The sequence below is a fragment of the Pecten maximus genome, chromosome 3 (assembly GCF_902652985.1).
Source record: "Pecten maximus chromosome 3, xPecMax1.1, whole genome shotgun sequence".
In the NCBI taxonomy this organism is placed as follows: Eukaryota; Metazoa; Mollusca; class Bivalvia; order Pectinida; family Pectinidae; genus Pecten; species Pecten maximus.
The window spans coordinates 50,243,255-50,261,644 of NC_047017.1; the positions used below are offsets into that span (position 1 = coordinate 50,243,255).

The 18,390-nt window shown below is 36.9% G+C and overlaps 1 protein-coding gene across 3 annotated transcripts in view; it reads left to right on the forward strand.

Moving 5' to 3' along the window:
• Positions 1–344: 344 nt before the first annotated feature.
• LOC117324471 (poly [ADP-ribose] polymerase 1-like) overlaps positions 345–18,390 on the forward strand; it is a 53,697-nt gene continuing 35,651 nt past the window's right edge. The window contains exons 1-14 of one of the 3 annotated variants that reach the window (XM_033880343.1): positions 345–485; positions 2,142–2,162; positions 2,678–2,801; positions 2,914–3,041; positions 3,571–3,710; positions 5,588–5,662; positions 6,989–7,073; positions 8,639–8,755; positions 8,875–8,957; positions 12,685–12,804; positions 13,886–13,984; positions 14,646–14,803; positions 15,917–16,062; positions 16,346–16,433. In XM_033880343.1, coding sequence (XP_033736234.1) covers positions 366–485; positions 2,142–2,162; positions 2,678–2,801; positions 2,914–3,041; positions 3,571–3,710; positions 5,588–5,662; positions 6,989–7,073; positions 8,639–8,755; positions 8,875–8,957; positions 12,685–12,804; positions 13,886–13,984; positions 14,646–14,803; positions 15,917–16,062; positions 16,346–16,433 — 1,504 coding nt within the window. In that variant the 5' untranslated portion in view covers positions 345–365. The remainder of the gene's footprint in view (positions 486–2,141; positions 2,163–2,677; positions 2,802–2,913; positions 3,042–3,570; positions 3,711–5,587; positions 5,663–6,988; positions 7,074–8,638; positions 8,756–8,874; positions 8,958–12,684; positions 12,805–13,885; positions 13,985–14,645; positions 14,804–15,916; positions 16,063–16,345; positions 16,434–18,390) is intronic. The other 2 variants (XM_033880344.1, XM_033880345.1) reach the window with 2 other exon arrangements.

An 18,390-nucleotide genomic window follows, 5' to 3' on the forward strand; every position in this document is an offset into this window, starting at 1 on the left:
TTATTTATAAGTCCGCGCCGACATTCAACGAAAACGGCACCTATTAGGCCTACAGAGTTATCGTTCCTTTACAGTAATAGCAGCAAAATCGTTCCTTTACTGTACAGTTAATAGCAAAATGTTCTGTTTATAATAGTCTCCAACCCTCACCTTGCCTTTCTTAACCTCATTCCAACCCCACAGGCCCTACGTGTATATATGTGGGCGGCCCATATTTTAATATTGACATAGGCCTACACAACGTTTGTTTCTGACCGTCAGCCACATCAAGCATGTACGACAAAAAGATTTCAAAATATTGGCGCGGATTTTGCACACGGTTCTTAAAATGCAAAGGTAAGCAATCTATTTTCACAACAACAAGCATGGCGGACGAACGGGACCTTCCCTTCAAGTCAGAATATGCAAAGAGTGGTCGATCGTCGTGTAAAGCATGTGCCATGTCGATCTCCAAGGATACTCTACGTCTGGCCATCATGGTTCAGGTGATTAGATTGTAAAACAATGACATCCTGGTGGTTATATAATTCACAGCGTTTATATTTGTTGGAGGTTTAGCCGGCCTAACATTAACTGTTGACAACCAAAATGTAGCACGTAGGTCTGTTTACATATATATTAATATATATGACAGTACAGACCAGTAAATTGTCGAATTTTCGAGGCAATCTGCCCCTTTATTAAGACAGTTGAATTACAAACGATCACATATATACATACAGTAGAACAGGGAACAGTTACACAAATATAGTGGATATAAACAACAATGAATATCGTTATGTTATTGTAACAGGAGAGGAGAAAATGTAGAGGCCAGACCGGGGTGCGAACCCGGAACCCTCCGAACACTAGCCGGATGCTCTACCAATTGAGCTACCTGGTCACCGATGATCGACCCAGTCCAGTCCCGCTACACACCTCCCTCCTTTTTTCCAAGTCTTCGCCCTCAGAGACACACGAGACCCTTATACCACCACCGTGGGTATTTTAGTTGGGCGCCAATTTTGTAACAGGAGAGGAGAAAATGTAGCGGCCATACCGGGGTTCGAACCTGGGACCCTCCGAACACTAGCCGGATGCTCTACCAATTGAGCTATCTGGTCACCGATGATCGACCCAGTCCAGTCCCGCTACATTATGAAAGCGATCCCCTCGGCCGATAATCAATTCGCCGAGGGCCCATTATAACTAATTAGAAAACATCTTAGTTGGTGTACAGTTGGTAAAAGTAAATAAATAAACAATATAACTTAAAGATTTAACAAATTGACATCGCGAGTTGAATCAATGTGATGGCATGCAGCACCGTGCTCTGTAGTGAATGTTTTACATGAAAAACATTCACTACATAGCACGCGACAATGATCTACACTACACATCGCTATCACTAGCCCTCCACCTCTGGGTTGCGAATTCAAAACCTACGTGGAACAGTTTCCAGGTACTGACCGTAGGCCGGTGGTTTTTCTCCAGGTACTCTGGTACTCTGGCTTTAATTTCACCTCCAAACCTGGCACATCCTTAACTGACCCTGGCTGTTAATAGGACGGTAAACAAAATAAACCAAAACCAAATCAGAATCTGGTTAGTAATTATTACATACGATTCTGTATCTGGTTAGTAATTATTACATAGGATTCTGTATATGTGGTCAGTAATATAACACAGCCGTCTGTATCTTGTTAGTAATATAATTACTACAGAGGTGTCTGCACCTGGTAAGTAATTATGCCTCTGCCATGAAATAGGGGGTGGGGGGGGGGGGGGGGGGGGCATATAGTACCGACCACGTTACCAATGTCATCCTGTCCCGTCCTGTCCCTATCCCGTCCCAATGCAATGAAACTAGCAAATCTCAAGAACTGCTGAATGCGATTCTCAACAAATTGTTTCGTGTTAAGTAGCAGTGGGGGCATTTATGTCTTAAGACATTACACAGGTGTCTGCATGTGGCTTTTAATTACTGATATTTTTTAATGGGGGCCATATAATGTTGTTACCCATATCTATCCTGTCCCATTTCCAATACAGAGTAGCTAGCTTATCTTGGGAACTTCTTATACGATCCTCACCAAACTATGTTTAATGTGTATTTCAAGAATTGATATGTTCATAAAACAATATTTTCTTTGTCTTTTCAGTCACCCATGTTTGATGGAAAGGTATGTATTCTGCATATTTCATCTGAATCAATCTGATCATGTGTTATGTAGAAAAAACATGTAGGGATGACCATATACATATATGTTTTTGTAGGTTTAATCTGATAAGAAAATTTTAGTGAAGAGAAGATACAGAATGGGTTTATACATATTGATATACATTAAAATTTTTACTAAGGAAGGTCCAGTTTTATAGGAATTTACCAGGGCATCCATTAACCCGAGACCTAAGCTAAGGGTCACTGACTCTTGAGATTTTAATCCTACTGGATGCCCTGATTTACATTGGTTGTTCATGCATGGTCATGGCAATGAAATTTGAGTTTGACGATAGAAGCATGCAATCCAACATATTTTGATATATGGAAAATTTAAATCATTGTACACTAATCCAAATATTCTTTCACCTATCTTGGGAAAGAAATATAAAAACAAATTATAAACAAAAATCACATTTACTTTTCACATATTAATAAGAACATATTGTAATAAAGATATATCTATTGATGTTGCAGATTCCAAATTGGTTCCATTTTGCCTGCTTTTGGAAACGTGCCAGAGTAGAAGATGCTAACCACATCCATGGATTTGATGCCTTACGATGGGAAGATCAAGAAAAGATCAAAGAAAAAGTGGCAGGTTGGTTCATTCTTGATCAGAGGTTAACAGAATTTGGATCTTTAGAATGTTGATAGTTTGTGAATGGAGTGCATGTTTGACAGACTTACTTACATGTATACTTGATATTAAGGAGGAGGTGGAGGAGGAGGAGGAGGAGGAGGAGATGCTGCTGGGGGAGATACATCTGGAGACTATGAAACAGAATACGCAAAATCTGGTCGTAGTGGATGTAGAGGCTGTGGAGACAAGATAGCACAGGTACCAGAAACAATCATTAAATTAAACCTTTAATCATTCAAATTAAAAAAGATAGAAGTGATGCAAGTCTAAATGAAATGAATAGTAGTTCAGGAGCTGGTTCAGATAATGCATTTGCAACATGTATGTTATTCATATTTTTAATTTTATTTCATAAAGAGACATATTTGAGCTAAAAATTGTAATTCTGTTTACCACTTGAATTGGTTAAAGACATCAGCAGAAATATTTCCCTCCAAAATTGAAGACTTTGAAAATAGAAGACACCAATAAATTTATTGAAATCTTGTCTCCTATGGATACATTATCCAGAAACAGAAAAAAAAAAACTGCAATTCATGATCTCAGCTTGAAGTTAATAAATCTGAAATACCAAGTTGTGTTATCTGGAAATTAGTCCAATAATGTATGTATAATACATGTCACGCAATGGCAGCCATATTGGTTTATTTTGTATTAATAAACCCACTGATTTGGTGATTCCATAGATTCCATGCTTGAAGTATACTTTAAAATGCCTTACTTCTAGGGTGCTGTACGAATTGCCATAAAAGACTTTGAAAGTGAAAGAGCCAAGTTATATGGCCCTCAGAATCTGTGGTATCACGTTGACTGCTTTGTGGCTGATAGAGAAGATCTTGAATTCACAAAAGATAAAAACCCAGACAAGTAGGTATTTCTTAATATTTGATGTACTTGAACGATCATAATTTAATATCACAAAATGAAGACGATTTATTATCAATTAATATTGAATTGAATAAAATAGTATCATAAATACTGATTGATAAGTATGCCTCTGTGACTGTTCTTAGTTGTTAGGTATCAACCTTACATTGGCTGTGCCAGTTTTACATGCATGTTTGTGCTTTGATTTACACTTCGTTCATATTTTTGCCGATATCAACTCTTGACATTTCAAACTTATGCTTATAATTCCCCTACCAAAGAAACTGAAGGGACAAAAGGTTTCCTCCCCGCTGTCCGTCACTCAGTTTTCTGCACTTTTTTCAGTCATGCTTTAAGGTATGTTGGTAAAAGTTGGTATGTAACTAACTTGAGTATGAGCAGCTACAGATCAAGTTCGAGTTTCAGGGTTTTTGGATCAAGGTCGTGGTCTTTTTTACTTAGTGTTGTTCCGATTATCAGTATAATCAATATCTAATCGGAAAACCAAACAACTCTCGATGATCGATTGTGAGGTGTCAACATTAATGATTGTTTTCAAAACCGATTATTTAATTGCAAGTTCCACTTTCATTTCACTGAAGAGAAAACAGAAGTTCTATGTAGTATGTACTCTTAACTACAACTTATTACCAATCGTGCTATTTAGCTATAATTGATTGCAAAATATTTATATGATAACTGTTTATCAATGAAGATTGTAATGTTAAACAGTATGATAGAATATAAAGATACAAAACTACTCGGGGTAAATCTAGTATAAAATTAAAAAGGCCTCAAACTCTGCTTCGGAAAAATATAGGCTTATTCAATCCCAGAGTAACGAAAAAGTAATATTTTCTGAAGGATTGTGTAATGGTAGGCTAACCGATTAATGATCGGAAATCGATTAGTTGACACTAACCGATTGCATCTGATCATGGATGTTGAAATTGTTAACGATTTCAATCACTACTTTTACTATTATTTAGTGGCGGCTGGTAGGGGACATCTATTTTTAAACACAAGCATGTCTGTCTTTATTTTCTTGTAAATGACAACACCCTCTTTAAGTTAGTTATTCCATTTAACACATGTTCCACCACATTGTCACATTTACATCTTGTGAGCCAATTATATTTGGACACTCGGGAACAATTGTACTCAAACCTTTGAGTTTGTCCAATAATAGCTTTTCTGTACAATGTTCTACAGTATACTCCTGTGTGTAGTGGTGGTTTACCTTCATTTGTTGTTTTTTTTCTAGATGTTTGTGAATGTGTTCTTTATTCGGAATAAAATTTGAGTATCTGTGCATGTATTCGAACACGTACTTGCCAGTTCTAGCTTTTAATAATTTGATACAAAATTTTTTCATTCAGAATTCAACAAGTTCATAACAACATACCGTACAGTACAAAATAATAGGATCTACAAACAAGTTGTATCAACTTATATATATCTGTTTCCTTTTAATAATTTCCTATGCATACTCCTGGAATATCCATCATGAGCATATATATTTGAATGATTTGTTTTTAAGAAAAAGATGGTAGATGACACAACATCATCTCTCATGTTAATTTATATATTATCAAAACATCATAAAGATATATCTCGACTCTTATCAAAATTGTCAGCCATCTTTTTGATGATGCTGGTGTACACTCCACATCATGGTCCGCAAATTTGGAGGAAATCTCCTGTCATCGGGTCGTAGTAATTTGTCACGCAAGCCTTTGTATAGTTTCCAAAACGTACAACTCTCTCTCTATAATTGCTTAAAATTATCCGTGGCAATAACACATTTGATTAGGGAATGTAATTAGTGATATTTTCTAGTGTTTAGTTTCATAGAAATGTTCTTTCCTTTTTTGTAGAATTAAAGGTTTTAATCGATTAAAAAAGGAAGACCAGCAGGAATTGTTAACAAAACTGGGAAAAGGTGACAAAAGGTGAGCGGGTAACTATGTTGTAGAATAGTTGTATAGATTGTTTCGAGGTCTTCTTGATCTTGGATCTCCTTTATTAAATATATTTGAAATTCAGCTTAGAACTATTTTTAACAAAGTGTTTTACATTAACACTTTGGTTATTAATATTGGATAAACAAATCACTACTAGTCAGTGTCAGTATTAAACCTAGTGATTCTATTTATATTCTGCATTGTAATGGGTTGACAAAACCTTGTCCTTAAAAACCTTGCATTTGAAAAAAATTCAAAATTTAAATATCCTATGAAGAATTTAATCTTCTTATATGCTGTTAACCTACATATTATTCTCTTTGTCATAGTATATTTATGTTATTTATTTACATGCGCTATATCAATTTCAATTTTATAAAGTACAAATGAACTGCCTTTGAACCCTGTCTGTGGATGGTGAAAGTCCTTCACTACCTTGATGAGTATTGATTGTATTGAATGTACCGACACAAACGGTATTCTGCATCCTGCTCGTGTTACGGTGGCAGTGATTGGCTGTACCAGAAGTAGGCAAATCTTTATCGGCATTGGTGTCATCGTTCATGTGATGTTGCAGTTCACCTTGTGGCCATGCAGGGCTGTTATGTAATTTCAATTAATAATCACATCCTTAGAAACTTGGCACAAATTCCCTATGATCACATCTAGCATTGAAGGTCCAAGGTGTTGTTTACAAAAAGCTTGTCATGCATGCATACTAGAATTTCAAGCCGAAATGAGGTTGTGGTCAGAAATATATGTCGTCTTAGTCTAACTTGTTTAAAATGAGCTTCTAACCTGATAGAATCTCCCTGGTAGAATCTCCCTGGTGACTACTCAACCATCTGTATAAACAATCGTTTTTATTTTGCATCACATCATAGTTATCAACTTATCGTAATTTATGCAAATACTGCAAGTTGGAATTCTGCCTACATGGCGACCCCTGGAGATATGTGTAGAACAAGTTGGTGTCCTTGAAAGGCCTTGAAGCCCCGTCTACTTTAAGCAAACTGTCCAATGAGAAAACGTTTTACCCTCTGAAGTCACAGTTTATTTGTATTGGATAATGTACTATTGATACTGTTCACAACAGTTTTATACTTTCATCATGCACAGACAGGGTTCAACGGCAGTAAGTATGACAGCCTAGTTGGGATATGTACATCAGAGGTAATCTCCTGTTACTTTTACACCTAGATTTACTGACATATATCAGTGATCTAGTTTTGTCTTTATTTGATATATTCAAACGTTTGAAATTTTCTTTAAATGATCACTGTTGAAGTTCATTGTCTTGTTTTGACGATACAGTAAGAAGCGAAAAGGAGACGCAAAGGCAGATACTGGTGGCAAAAAGGCAAAGAAAGAAGAATCAGAAGAAGAAAAAATTCTCCGGGTAGGTGTTAATCGATCATCATTATTAATATTAAGACATTATGTCCATTGATTGTATTACTGCAAGCTTGATACTGTATGTGTAATAGCAATTTCCAAGATAAAGGTAAAACTGCTGAATGATTTTGTCATTCTCAACATTTATTAATGACTGTTCCATTAAAATTCCGTTGTTGAAATGAATTTATGATATAAAAACAAAAGTAAACGGGGATCTTGTATTTTCCCCTCTCGTAGAAGTTATAAACTTTACAGTGTTAAAACACTCAAAGCCCAAAGATAACCCAAAGTTTGTTTTTTTTTACATCAGATATAGGCTCTGGTAGATATATCTAAATATTATATGGATATAGTCACAACGTTAATGCATTCATCTCATTTATATCTCCTAACTATACTATTAAGATAATTTTACATTTCATCTCGTTTACAAAGCGAAGTATTCTTAAATCCCACCTGTGCACATTGTGACAACACACACCACATACAATTATACATATTATACACGCGCAAAACTGGGTGTTCGTAATTTCATCTCGAAAGTAAGTTCTTAGAGATATAAGTTTTTGAAAATGTCACTTCGACCCAATGTGTGAAAATTAATTGCCGCAAATGACTATCAATACGAGCATGCAGAGACAAGTTCATGAATAGAAACGAAAATAGTGTATAAGGCTCACCGAGGTAGCTTTTAGCTTATGGGTCAATCAGCGGGAAAATGAGGACACAACCAAATAGTGAACGTCATAAAAAATCGTATAGCTCATTATTACCTCATCGAACCACAATAAATGATTTTACAAATATACTGTGCATTTGTCTTATCTTTAGCCATTTCCTTCAGTTACATTCATGCACATATATTGGTTTGTAAACATGGCACACATGTTTATGCCCTGTGGTGCTCATAATGCGACTTTATGCACGAGTAAGAAAATGTTTATGTAATATTTTAATGTTTTTTATAACTCATTTACTCGCTATGCATTTAACCGTAACATAAGTAATTAAGGTAAAATGGGGTAGAATTGGGGTTTGTCATCACACCAAAACGATACATCTACATCACTGGCTATGCTGTGATCTGTGTACGGTTGTCGGTGTCACATGATATATATATAAATGAAGCATAGTAGGCGTGATGTGACAATATAAATGAAGCGTATACGTAGGAGGCGTGGCTGAATATTCAAATGCAGATACAGAGCGGCAGAGTTTTACAGTTTTCTGTACAAATATGATATTTATTCCATCACAATTAGTCATAAAGATGAGTGTAAGCGTCTTTTATTTAAAAATCTGTAGAACTCGCTTTTGGTTTTTAAACGAAGGAATGTCCCTTTAACCTTGTGTTTTATCTGCTTTTAGTGTAGGATGGATTTTCAAGAAAATATCCATCACAATATGATTGTTTTTGTACACTGCAGATGTATTAAATAAGGAGGGGAAAAACATACAGAAATGTTTCATTCATAATGCAAAAGTTTCTGAATTTCTGTTGGTTAGTGATATGATAAAAAAAACTAACAATATTGATGTTTAATAATTCTTTGTTAATGTTTGCAGGAACAAAGTCAGCTTATTTGGAAATACAGAGACCTCCTCACCAAGAGTGTATCTAACAATGCAATGAAAGTAATGTTACAACTAAATGGTCAAGAGCTACCCACAGGTGAAAGTCGAGTAAGTTTTTTGTTCTTTGAGAAAAACTTGTTTTCTGCCTTCTGCCAATTTACAAATTAGCCTGTATTTGTAGGTGCACACCTGTCCTATAAAATAAATCTTACTTTGTATTATTGTAGCTCCTAGATGCCTGTACAGATGCTATGGTGTTTGGAGCACTTGAGAAGTGTCCTGAGTGCAAGAAGGGTCAACTTGTATACTCGTAAGTTAGGATGAATTTGAAAAAAGAAGAGACATGTTTACAAGTTTTTTTAAGAAGTATGATTTATAGTGGGTCTAAACAGCAGATGACTTTCACTATCTGTCCTACAATACCATTGTAATTGAAGGGTGGTCGGGTAGCACATTTGTAACACACTGGGTACTCCAGTTTCCTCCCACACTTAAGACCCCTTGCATGCTTCCTTTTGGGCCAACAAGATTGATTCATACAAGATGATATAACAATTAAGTTTACGTTTTTACACAATAAGAATGAAATATAGTCATGATATTAAGTTATAGTTCCCCAAGAAAATTTTGATTTGACTGTTTTTGCAGAAATTATTACCCTTTGTTTATGTCTAGTACATATGTACTTATATCTTGTCTGGAATTCTCCTTCTACAGTTTTCTATCAATGTCTTTAAAACTAGTATTGGTAGGCTTTATGATCATGATATAAAGTTGTGAGTTGGAGACTTGATTAGTTGTTTTCCTCAAACTGTTATGATAGGTAGTGAGATAAGATGATACAAATCTTTTCAATTAAAGGTAAAACTTACACTTCATTGCATTTGATGGTCGTATATTGTTCTGTCCCACGGTTTTATCTTTGAAAACTTAAGTAGAAGTGCTTCTTGTAGTGAAGAATTGGAGAAGATATCTAATGCTGCAATGCTATACTGTCACCTGTGACTCCTATTCTTTGCGTTAAAAGGGCATAAGCAATGTGGAATATATTGTCTGTTAAAAACATGTTTTTTAGCTCACATGGACCGAAGGTCCGGTGAGCTTATGCCATGGTGCGGCGTCCGGCGTCCGGCGTCCGTCCGTCAACATTTGCTTCAAATCGCTACTAGTCATCAAGTTCTTATTGGATTTTGACCAAATTTGGTCAAAAACATCCTTGGCGGATGGGGATCAGATTTTGCATAAATGGTGACTGACCCCCAAGGGGCCTGAGGGGAGGGGCCCAATAGAGGAAATTGAGGCAATTCCCTTAAATCGCTACTTGTCATAAAGTTATGAATGGATTTGAACCCAATTTGGTCAGAAACATCCTTTGGGGAAGGGGAACAGATTTTGCATAAATGGTGACTCTGACCCCCAGGGGGCCAAAGGGGCGGGGCCTAATGGGGAAATAGAGGTAATTCCTTCAAATCGCTACTAGTCATAAAGTTATGAAAGAATTTGAACCCAATTTGGTCAGAAACATCATTGAGGGAAGGGGACAGATTTTGCATAAATGGTGACTCTGACCCCCCAAGGGGCCAAAGGGGTGGGGCCTAATAGGGAAATAGAGGTAATTCCTTCAAATCGCTACTAGTCATAAAGTTATGAATGGATTTGAACCCAATTTGGTCAGAAACATTCTTATGTGAAGGGGAACAGATTTTGCATAAATGATAACTCTAACCCCCGAGGGGTCAAAGGGGCGGGGCCCAATAGGGGAAATAGAGGTAATTCCTTTAAATCGCTACTAGTCATAAAGTTATGAAAAGATTTGAACCCAATTTGGTCAGAAACATCATTGGGGGAAGGGGAACAGATTTTGCATAAATGATGACTCTGATCCCTGAGGGGCCAAAGGGGCGGGGCCTAATAGGGAAATAGAGGTAATTCCTTCAAATCGCTACTAGTCATAAAGTTATGAAAGGATTTGAACCCAATTTGGTCAGAAACATCATTGGGGGAAGGGGAACAGATTTTGCATAAATGATGACTCTAACCCCCGAGGGGTCAAAGGGGCGGGGCCCAATAGGGGAAATAGAGGTAATTCCTTTAAATCGCTACTAGTCATAAAGTTATGAAAGGATTTGAACCCAATTTGGTCAGAAACATCATTGGGGGAAGGGGAACAGATTTTGCATACCGTAAATATTCGGGTATAGTGCGCACTCGCGTATAGTGCGCAGGTACGTTTTTGAGGTTCATTTTCAAAAAAAAAAAAAAAAAAAAAATTTTTTTTTTCAATATTCAACTGAGCGGTAGAAATCTAGATGAATTCTAAAGCATGAGATGATAGGAATTTGTAACTTATGAAAGCTTATTTACCACATTTAATTGGAATCACCGGTCAGATTTGACACATTGGATTGACAGGTTGTTTACATTATACCGCGACAGGCCTAGTCAGCTTGCAAATTGTAGCGGTCCCATCTACGCTGTTGTACAAACAAAATAATTAATCCTACCCTCAATTACCTTGTGATTTTCACGCAGGTATGATCTCTTACAAGTGTTGTCTGTCCACGAACATACAAAGCTAATTAAGCTCAATTATAACAAGATTGACTAGTAAGCTGACTGCTACGTAATGTAACACAGGCCGCCATTTTGTATACAGTACGGAAACAAGTCTGCTGTCGTCGTGCTGGTCACAACTTTTATGTCAATGAATTAACATACCGGTATGTAATGGATAAATCTACAGTGCAGACAATAAATAAGAGTACCCCGGTAGTTTTCACAGTCAGATCGTATTTTATATGGCCAGTTGGTCAGTGACTGCCGCATGAGATCAAGGCATTAGTGTTACCCTTGCCTAATTGCGCATGCGTGCTGTTACAGCTTCCGTAAATAAACAAGTTGAACGTTATCAGTTTCTGGCAACACTCTGGATTAATAAGATGATTAATTTAGAAGTATGAAATAACTAAGTACTGCTATATCATTTCAAGTTTTGCTTATGTTAATTGAGATGTTATACATCGTTTTGGACCTGACTACGGGAACATGCTCAAGTGAGATCGTATGTGTACGGAACGTGTGGCTCACGATCGCGATCGACTTAGATAAATCCACGTAATTGCTGATAAATACACAATTTCAAGGAATTAAACATCAAAATAACTATTCATTTCTTTGATTATTTGTTAACTATTACTTTCTAAATGCTTTATATATGTAATATATATATATATAAGTATTAAATCAATCCTGCTGTGAAAGGAAACGATCACAAATCTCAGTCAAATCACATTCATTCTGACTGGGAAAAGGCTTGTACTTGCGTATAGTGCGCAGTGGTCTTTTTCACTTGTCAATTTTTGAAAAAAAGTGCGCACTATACGCGAATATTTACGGTAAATGGTGACTCTGATCCCTGAGGGGCCAAAGGGGCGGGGCCTAATAGGGAAATAGAGGTAATTCCTTCAAATCGCTACTAGTCATAAAGTTATGAAAGGATTTTAACCCAATTTGGTCAGAAACATCATTGGAGAAGGGGAACAGATTTTGCATAAATGGGGACTCTGACCCCCAAGGGGCCAAAGGGGCGGGGCCTAATAGGGAAATAGAGGTAATTCCTTCAAATCGCTACTAGTCATAAAGTTATGAAAGGATTTGAACCCAATTTGGTCAGAAACATCATTGGGGGAAGGGGAACAGCTTTTGCATAAATGGGGACTCTGACCCCCAAGGGGCCAAAGGGGCCAAAGGGGCGCCATAGGGGAAATAGAGGTAATTCCTTTAAATCGCTACTAGTCATAAAGTTATAAATGCATGTTGTAAACTCAGAGAGTCTGGACTTCATTATTTCATTAAAGCAGTTGGGATCCCCACACTATAATCATATATAGCATTGTTTGAGGTTAACAAACAAAAGGAATTGAACATGAACATTATTTTGACATTTGGTCAAATCCAACCAGGTGAGCGATACAGGCCCCATGGGCCTCTTGTTTATTGCTTATCTTCAGTACTAACAATGATTTGCTATTTCACAGTGCTGTTGGGTACAAATGTACAGGAAACATGACGGAATGGACCAAATGTATGTATATCACAAAGACGCCCAAACGAAAGAACTTCAAAGTTCCAAAGGATTACTATGACGTGCCTTTCCTGTAAGTACATATCTAAATTGTAACTTCTGCTAGCCAACACCGACAGAGGGCTCTATTGTAACAGTATCCATTCAAGAGTTATCCCCCTTAAGTTGTTCTTGTAACATCAAGCATTATACAAACACTAGCATGACCGCAAGCTTGTTAATACTTGACATAACTATTACTGTTAAAATGGTGACCAAGCATAAGGGTATAGGTTTTCAAGAGCCGTGGTCAGGAAGTCAACACCATGATATGTTGAAAGATTTGGTTGACTTAAAAACTGAAGACAAAATGAACCAACTGGCATGTTTCACACGAAGATGCTTCTCATTAGAAATTAATGTATTGATAATCATGATAATTTTTTAAGTTTGGTTATGATCAAGAAAATGGTGGCAGGATATCATGTCTAATTGAGATACCAAAAGATGCACTTGTTTTCAATATAAAGTGAGTATATCACTATCCACAATACCGGTTAGGACCTGTTTCCTGTAGAAACAAGGATGGCAGTTGACTAAACAATGAAACAGTCCTTGTTGTTTTACATTCCTTTCACCAAGACTTGAGCCAATTTTACACAGCGCATGATAGCTGATGTTCAGTGAATTTATCAGTTGGACACTGAGGATTAAGGCATTATAGAATTCACAGACAATTTAAAAGTGGAAGAATGACGTGTAATGACGTCAATTCTGTAGAGATCTTTGTATTTGAAAATAGAAAATAAACCATGTGAATAATCAAATGGAGGGAAGATAATTACTTAGACATTGTAATACTAAATTAGACATTGTAATACTAAATTAGACATTGTAATACTAAATTAGACATTGTAATACTTAGACATTGTAATACTAAATTAGACATTGTAATACTAAATTAGACATTGTAATACTAAATGTAAAGTGTTAATTTCCATTGATTAGATCTCTTAAATTATTTTATCATAATATAAGTGCATTACACTAATTAGTTGAATTGTATACATCTTAAGATTTCTAAAGTTAAGTCTTTTTGTAAATTAAGAATTTTCTTAAGTAAAGTCTTTTAAAAGGTCTGAATGTATTTTTTTATAATGAAATTTCTTTTTCAGAAAAAATTTCAAGTTTCAAAAAAGAGAACGAGCATTTAGTTCTGCTGCGGTGGTAAGCTCTCTAGATGGCTCATTGGACACAGTGGATTCAGGAGCTGGGTTAGTAAAGACATTATATGAGGGCTGATTGATAAGTTGTGAGCCTCGCATTGAAGGATTTGAATTTTGCCGGAAATTTTGTATTATTTTTCACCATAATCCCCTTCAGTATCTACACTTTTGCCAGCGGTGTTTCCAGGCCTCATGCCACTTTTATAGAACTCCTTTTCTGTCATCGACTGCATATTAGGGTTAGGGTAAGGGTGTCTAAAATAGCTGTTTTCAGGTTTGGAAATACATGTAAAGTCTGATAGAGCGAGATCAATCAATTTAAAGCCACAATTGTGAATGACTCTTTCATCCTAACACTAACCCGAACTGATTTTGTCCATTTTGCAAAAGCCGCTTGTCTTGTTTACTTTAAAGTGCTACTTCGTCGATATAAACTAATCAAATGAGACTAGTCCTTGGGTACACGGCCCTATATAGTCAGAGAATAGTAGGACTTAAACAGAATATCCTTGAGTACCTCCTTCAATACGAGGCTCACAACTTATCAGTCAGCCCTCGTAACTTGTTCATAATCATCAGTGATATGTATGTTGCTATGATGGATGTGTTCATTAAAAATTATGATCTAACTCGCTAAAATTCACAGACATTAAGGAAGATAATGACTTGCCAAGTAATAAAACAAACTTTGTTGTTGTTGCTGCTGTAGGCCATCCTCCTCATCATCTCAGTCATTGGAGGGAATGAAGTTTGTCTTGGGGAAAACAGAAAAACCTAAGGAGGAAATCAGTCGAGAGATCACCAAGCTTGGAGGATTCATTGTTAACAAAATGGCGTCTGATGTTGCAGCTTGTATTTCCACAAAGAGTAAGTGTTGTGTAGGACGGACCAGAGTAAGTGTTGTGTAGGACGGACCAGAGTAAGTGTTGGGTAGGACGGACCAGAGTAGGTGTTGTGTAGGACGGACCAGAGTAAGTGTTGTGTAGGACGGACCAGAGTAAGTGTTGTGTAGGACGGACCAGAGTAGGTGTTGTGTAGGACGGACCAGAGTAAGTGTTGGGTAGGACGGACAAGAGTAAGTGTTGTGTAGGACGGACCAGAGTAAGTGTTGTGTAGGACGGACCAGAGTAGGTGTTGTGTAGGACGGACCAGAGTAAGTGTTGTGTAGGACGGACCAGAGTAAGTGTTGTGTAGGACGGACCAGAGTAGGTGTTGTGTAGGACGGACCAGAGTAGGTGTTGTGTAGGACGGACCAGAGTAGGTGTTGTGTAGGACGGACCAGAGTAAGTGTTGTGTAGGACGGACCAGAGTAAGTGTTGTGTAGGACGGACCAGAGTAAGTGTTGTGTAGGACGGACCAGAGTAGGTGTTGTGTAGGACAGACCAGAGTAGGTGTTGTGTAGGACGGACCAGAGTAAGTGTTGTGTAGGACGGACCAGAGTAAGTGTTGGGTAGGACGGACCAAAGTAAGTGTTAGGTAGGACGGACCAGAGAAAGTGTTGGGTAGGACGGACCAGAGTAAGTGTTGTGTAGGACGGACCAAAGTAAGTGTTGGGTAGGACGGACCAGAGTAAGTGTAGGGTAGGACGGACCAGAGTAAGTGTTGGGTAGGACGGACCGAAGTAAATGTTGTGTAAGACGGACCAGAATAATTGTTGGGTACGACAAATTAGGAAAAGTGATAGCGAGGACAGTGCACCAGTTGTAAAAGTAATGGCATGAAGTTTTATAAAGGATTCTTTACATACGATAAGAAGCCATTACAATGTGACAAAACAGATACTACAAGTATTTTGATAAAAATAGATACATGAATACATGGCAACATGTAGCTCTGTGTGCAAAAGTTTAAGAAGAAAATACTAATCAAAATAAGAAGAAAATACTTATCAAAATTCTGTTTGGTTTGGTGATCTGTAGACAAGATTTGTACACAATGCATTGATAAAAGTCTATGTAAAGTTTACTTATTTATTTATAGAGGAGGTAGATAAAAAGTCCAAGGTGATAAAAGACGCTGAAAAGGCAGACATTCATGTTGTGGATGAGGGATTTTTAGACAGTGTACAGAAAGGTGGCGCACTCCTTATGATACAGACTCACTCTATAGCATCCTGGGGTGCAGATGTATGTACAATATTGGTTTGATACTCTAAACTCAAATGCTTTGCTCCAGTTCTTCAGGAATTATTTTAATAACTTTATATACTCTTTGAAATATCTGCTGAGACACAGTACAATGAGAATACTTTGTAAATATTATATTTTATTTTACTGCTTCTGGAATATTCTTACTAATAATGATAACATGGGATAAGTTGTGGATAAATTGAACAGTCTAAAGAGAAATGTTGAAATGGTTATTCAGTATATGCGAGTTTTCTGGTCATAACTGTATTCTGGATTTAAGCCGACATTGCGTGTGAGTTTACCGTCTTCAAGCAAGAGTGGTGGAAAGAAGAGTGGCAAGAGTTATGGTGCATACAAAGATTCTGCAGGTAGGAAATCACCAGTTGTGTGAAGTCATCAGTTGCAGTTTAATATTAGGTGCTTCATAATTTCCAACAATTTATTACAATTATGTCATTGTCATTCCATTTTCACAGATTTTTGATACATCACTGATCACCAATTCATGTTTTTAAGCCTCAGAAGTAATATTTAATTTTATTCCCCTGTTCATGCCAATTACTTATATATAAAAAATGTGAATAATTTAAGGACAATGCTTTATGTATGGGTGATTAGAAACTGTATTTTAGGGTTATGAACCTCAAAAAGTTATAGGTTCTGGTTCCTATAAAGAATTTAGGACTTTATCAGGGGGTTTTGGGAAACAGACCCTGGGGTTAAATTGGAAAAAGATTGATCAACAGAATGGGAAAATTGGACAAATACTTTAGTTACAACTAAGTAATAGTAATCATTACTTGTCTGCTTTTATATAAAGACCAACCAAATTATTGATTTCTAGTAATATCCATTGTTAACTGTTTAAAGTATATCATTAAAACCGTTGAATTGAATATGGTTGTTATGATTTATAACTAATGTCTAGGGTTTCATATAACATTTAATACCAAAAAAAGAGGGGGTCATTGTCAAGAATTGACTCGGATTTATAGAATTCACCAACTTTCTCTTCAGGTGATCACCAATAATTTTTAGGACTGTTTGGCTTCTCTTCATTGTATATGACTGTTTGACAAATCATGTTTAAGATAGCTGTTGGCCAGGGGGTAGATAGCTGTTGGCCAGGGGGTAGATAGCTGTTGGCCGGGGGGTAGATAGCTGTTGGCCGGGGGGTAGATAGCTGTTGGCCAGTGGGTAGATAGCTGTTGGCCAGGGGGTAGATAGTTGTTGGCCGGGGGGTAGATAGCTGTTGGCCAGTGGGTAGATAGCTGTTGGCCAGGGGGTAGATAGCTGTTGGCCGGGGGGTAGATAGCTGTTGGCCAGGGGGATCTCCAAGAATAAACCTCCTTGGAATGGGGAGCAGGATGTTGAAAACAGTTCACAATAATGCAAACATATCCATTCAGAGTGTGCAGAATTCCAATACAGCAATGGGAATAGCTAGCTCGAATTTTCACTGATCAGAAATATTGGTGTTTGGCTTATAGTTAACACCCATTTTCAGATTTCTTACATTTACAAGTAATGCTTAAGCTTACATCATCAATTTGTTCTTGTTCAAAATGTTTAATTTTGGTGTAACATTTACTATTGTGCGATATGATGTTCACTGGGATTACTTTTCAATCGTGACCTATCAAGTGCTTGTAAACACCTAGTGCCATGGCTGTATTACATAAAACTTTGAAATGACTATTTAGAACTCTCAATAAATTACGCATTGCCTAGTTCCGCTCTCTGCTGCCAAATGACGACGGTAGCTGTGCTGCTTATAGCATATTTTTATTTTCTCGACACACTCAGCATAGTAATCGGAAAGAATATTTTACTTTCTACATAATTTGTATTTGGATATTTGGATTCGAAATTTTCAAGTGGGAAATCAGGAAAAATAACACCTTTTTGTTTTCATTGGGAATGAATCTGTTTATAGGACCTAAACAGATAGGTGATAAATCCCTGAGATTTAACATTGGTGAAAAAGTTCTGGAATTTAAGATGTGTGATAACGTCCTGGGCCCAGTTGTTCAAAATGTAGATGTGTGATTAAGTCCTGGGCCCAGTTGTTCAAAATGTAGATGTGTGATAAAGTCCTGGGCCCAGTTATTCAAAATGTGATTAGGCTAATCACATTTTAACAGCATTTTTCAAATCCTGATGTAATAATTTCTGGTAGAACTAACTTGACAAAACTTAATGAAATTCTGTAATTATTCATTCTCTTCCAACTGGCACAATTTAAAGACGATATACTCACGGGTTTTGCAACAAATGAGAAATGAAATTTTCACTTATCAAGTGATTAAGCTAATCACCTTTTGA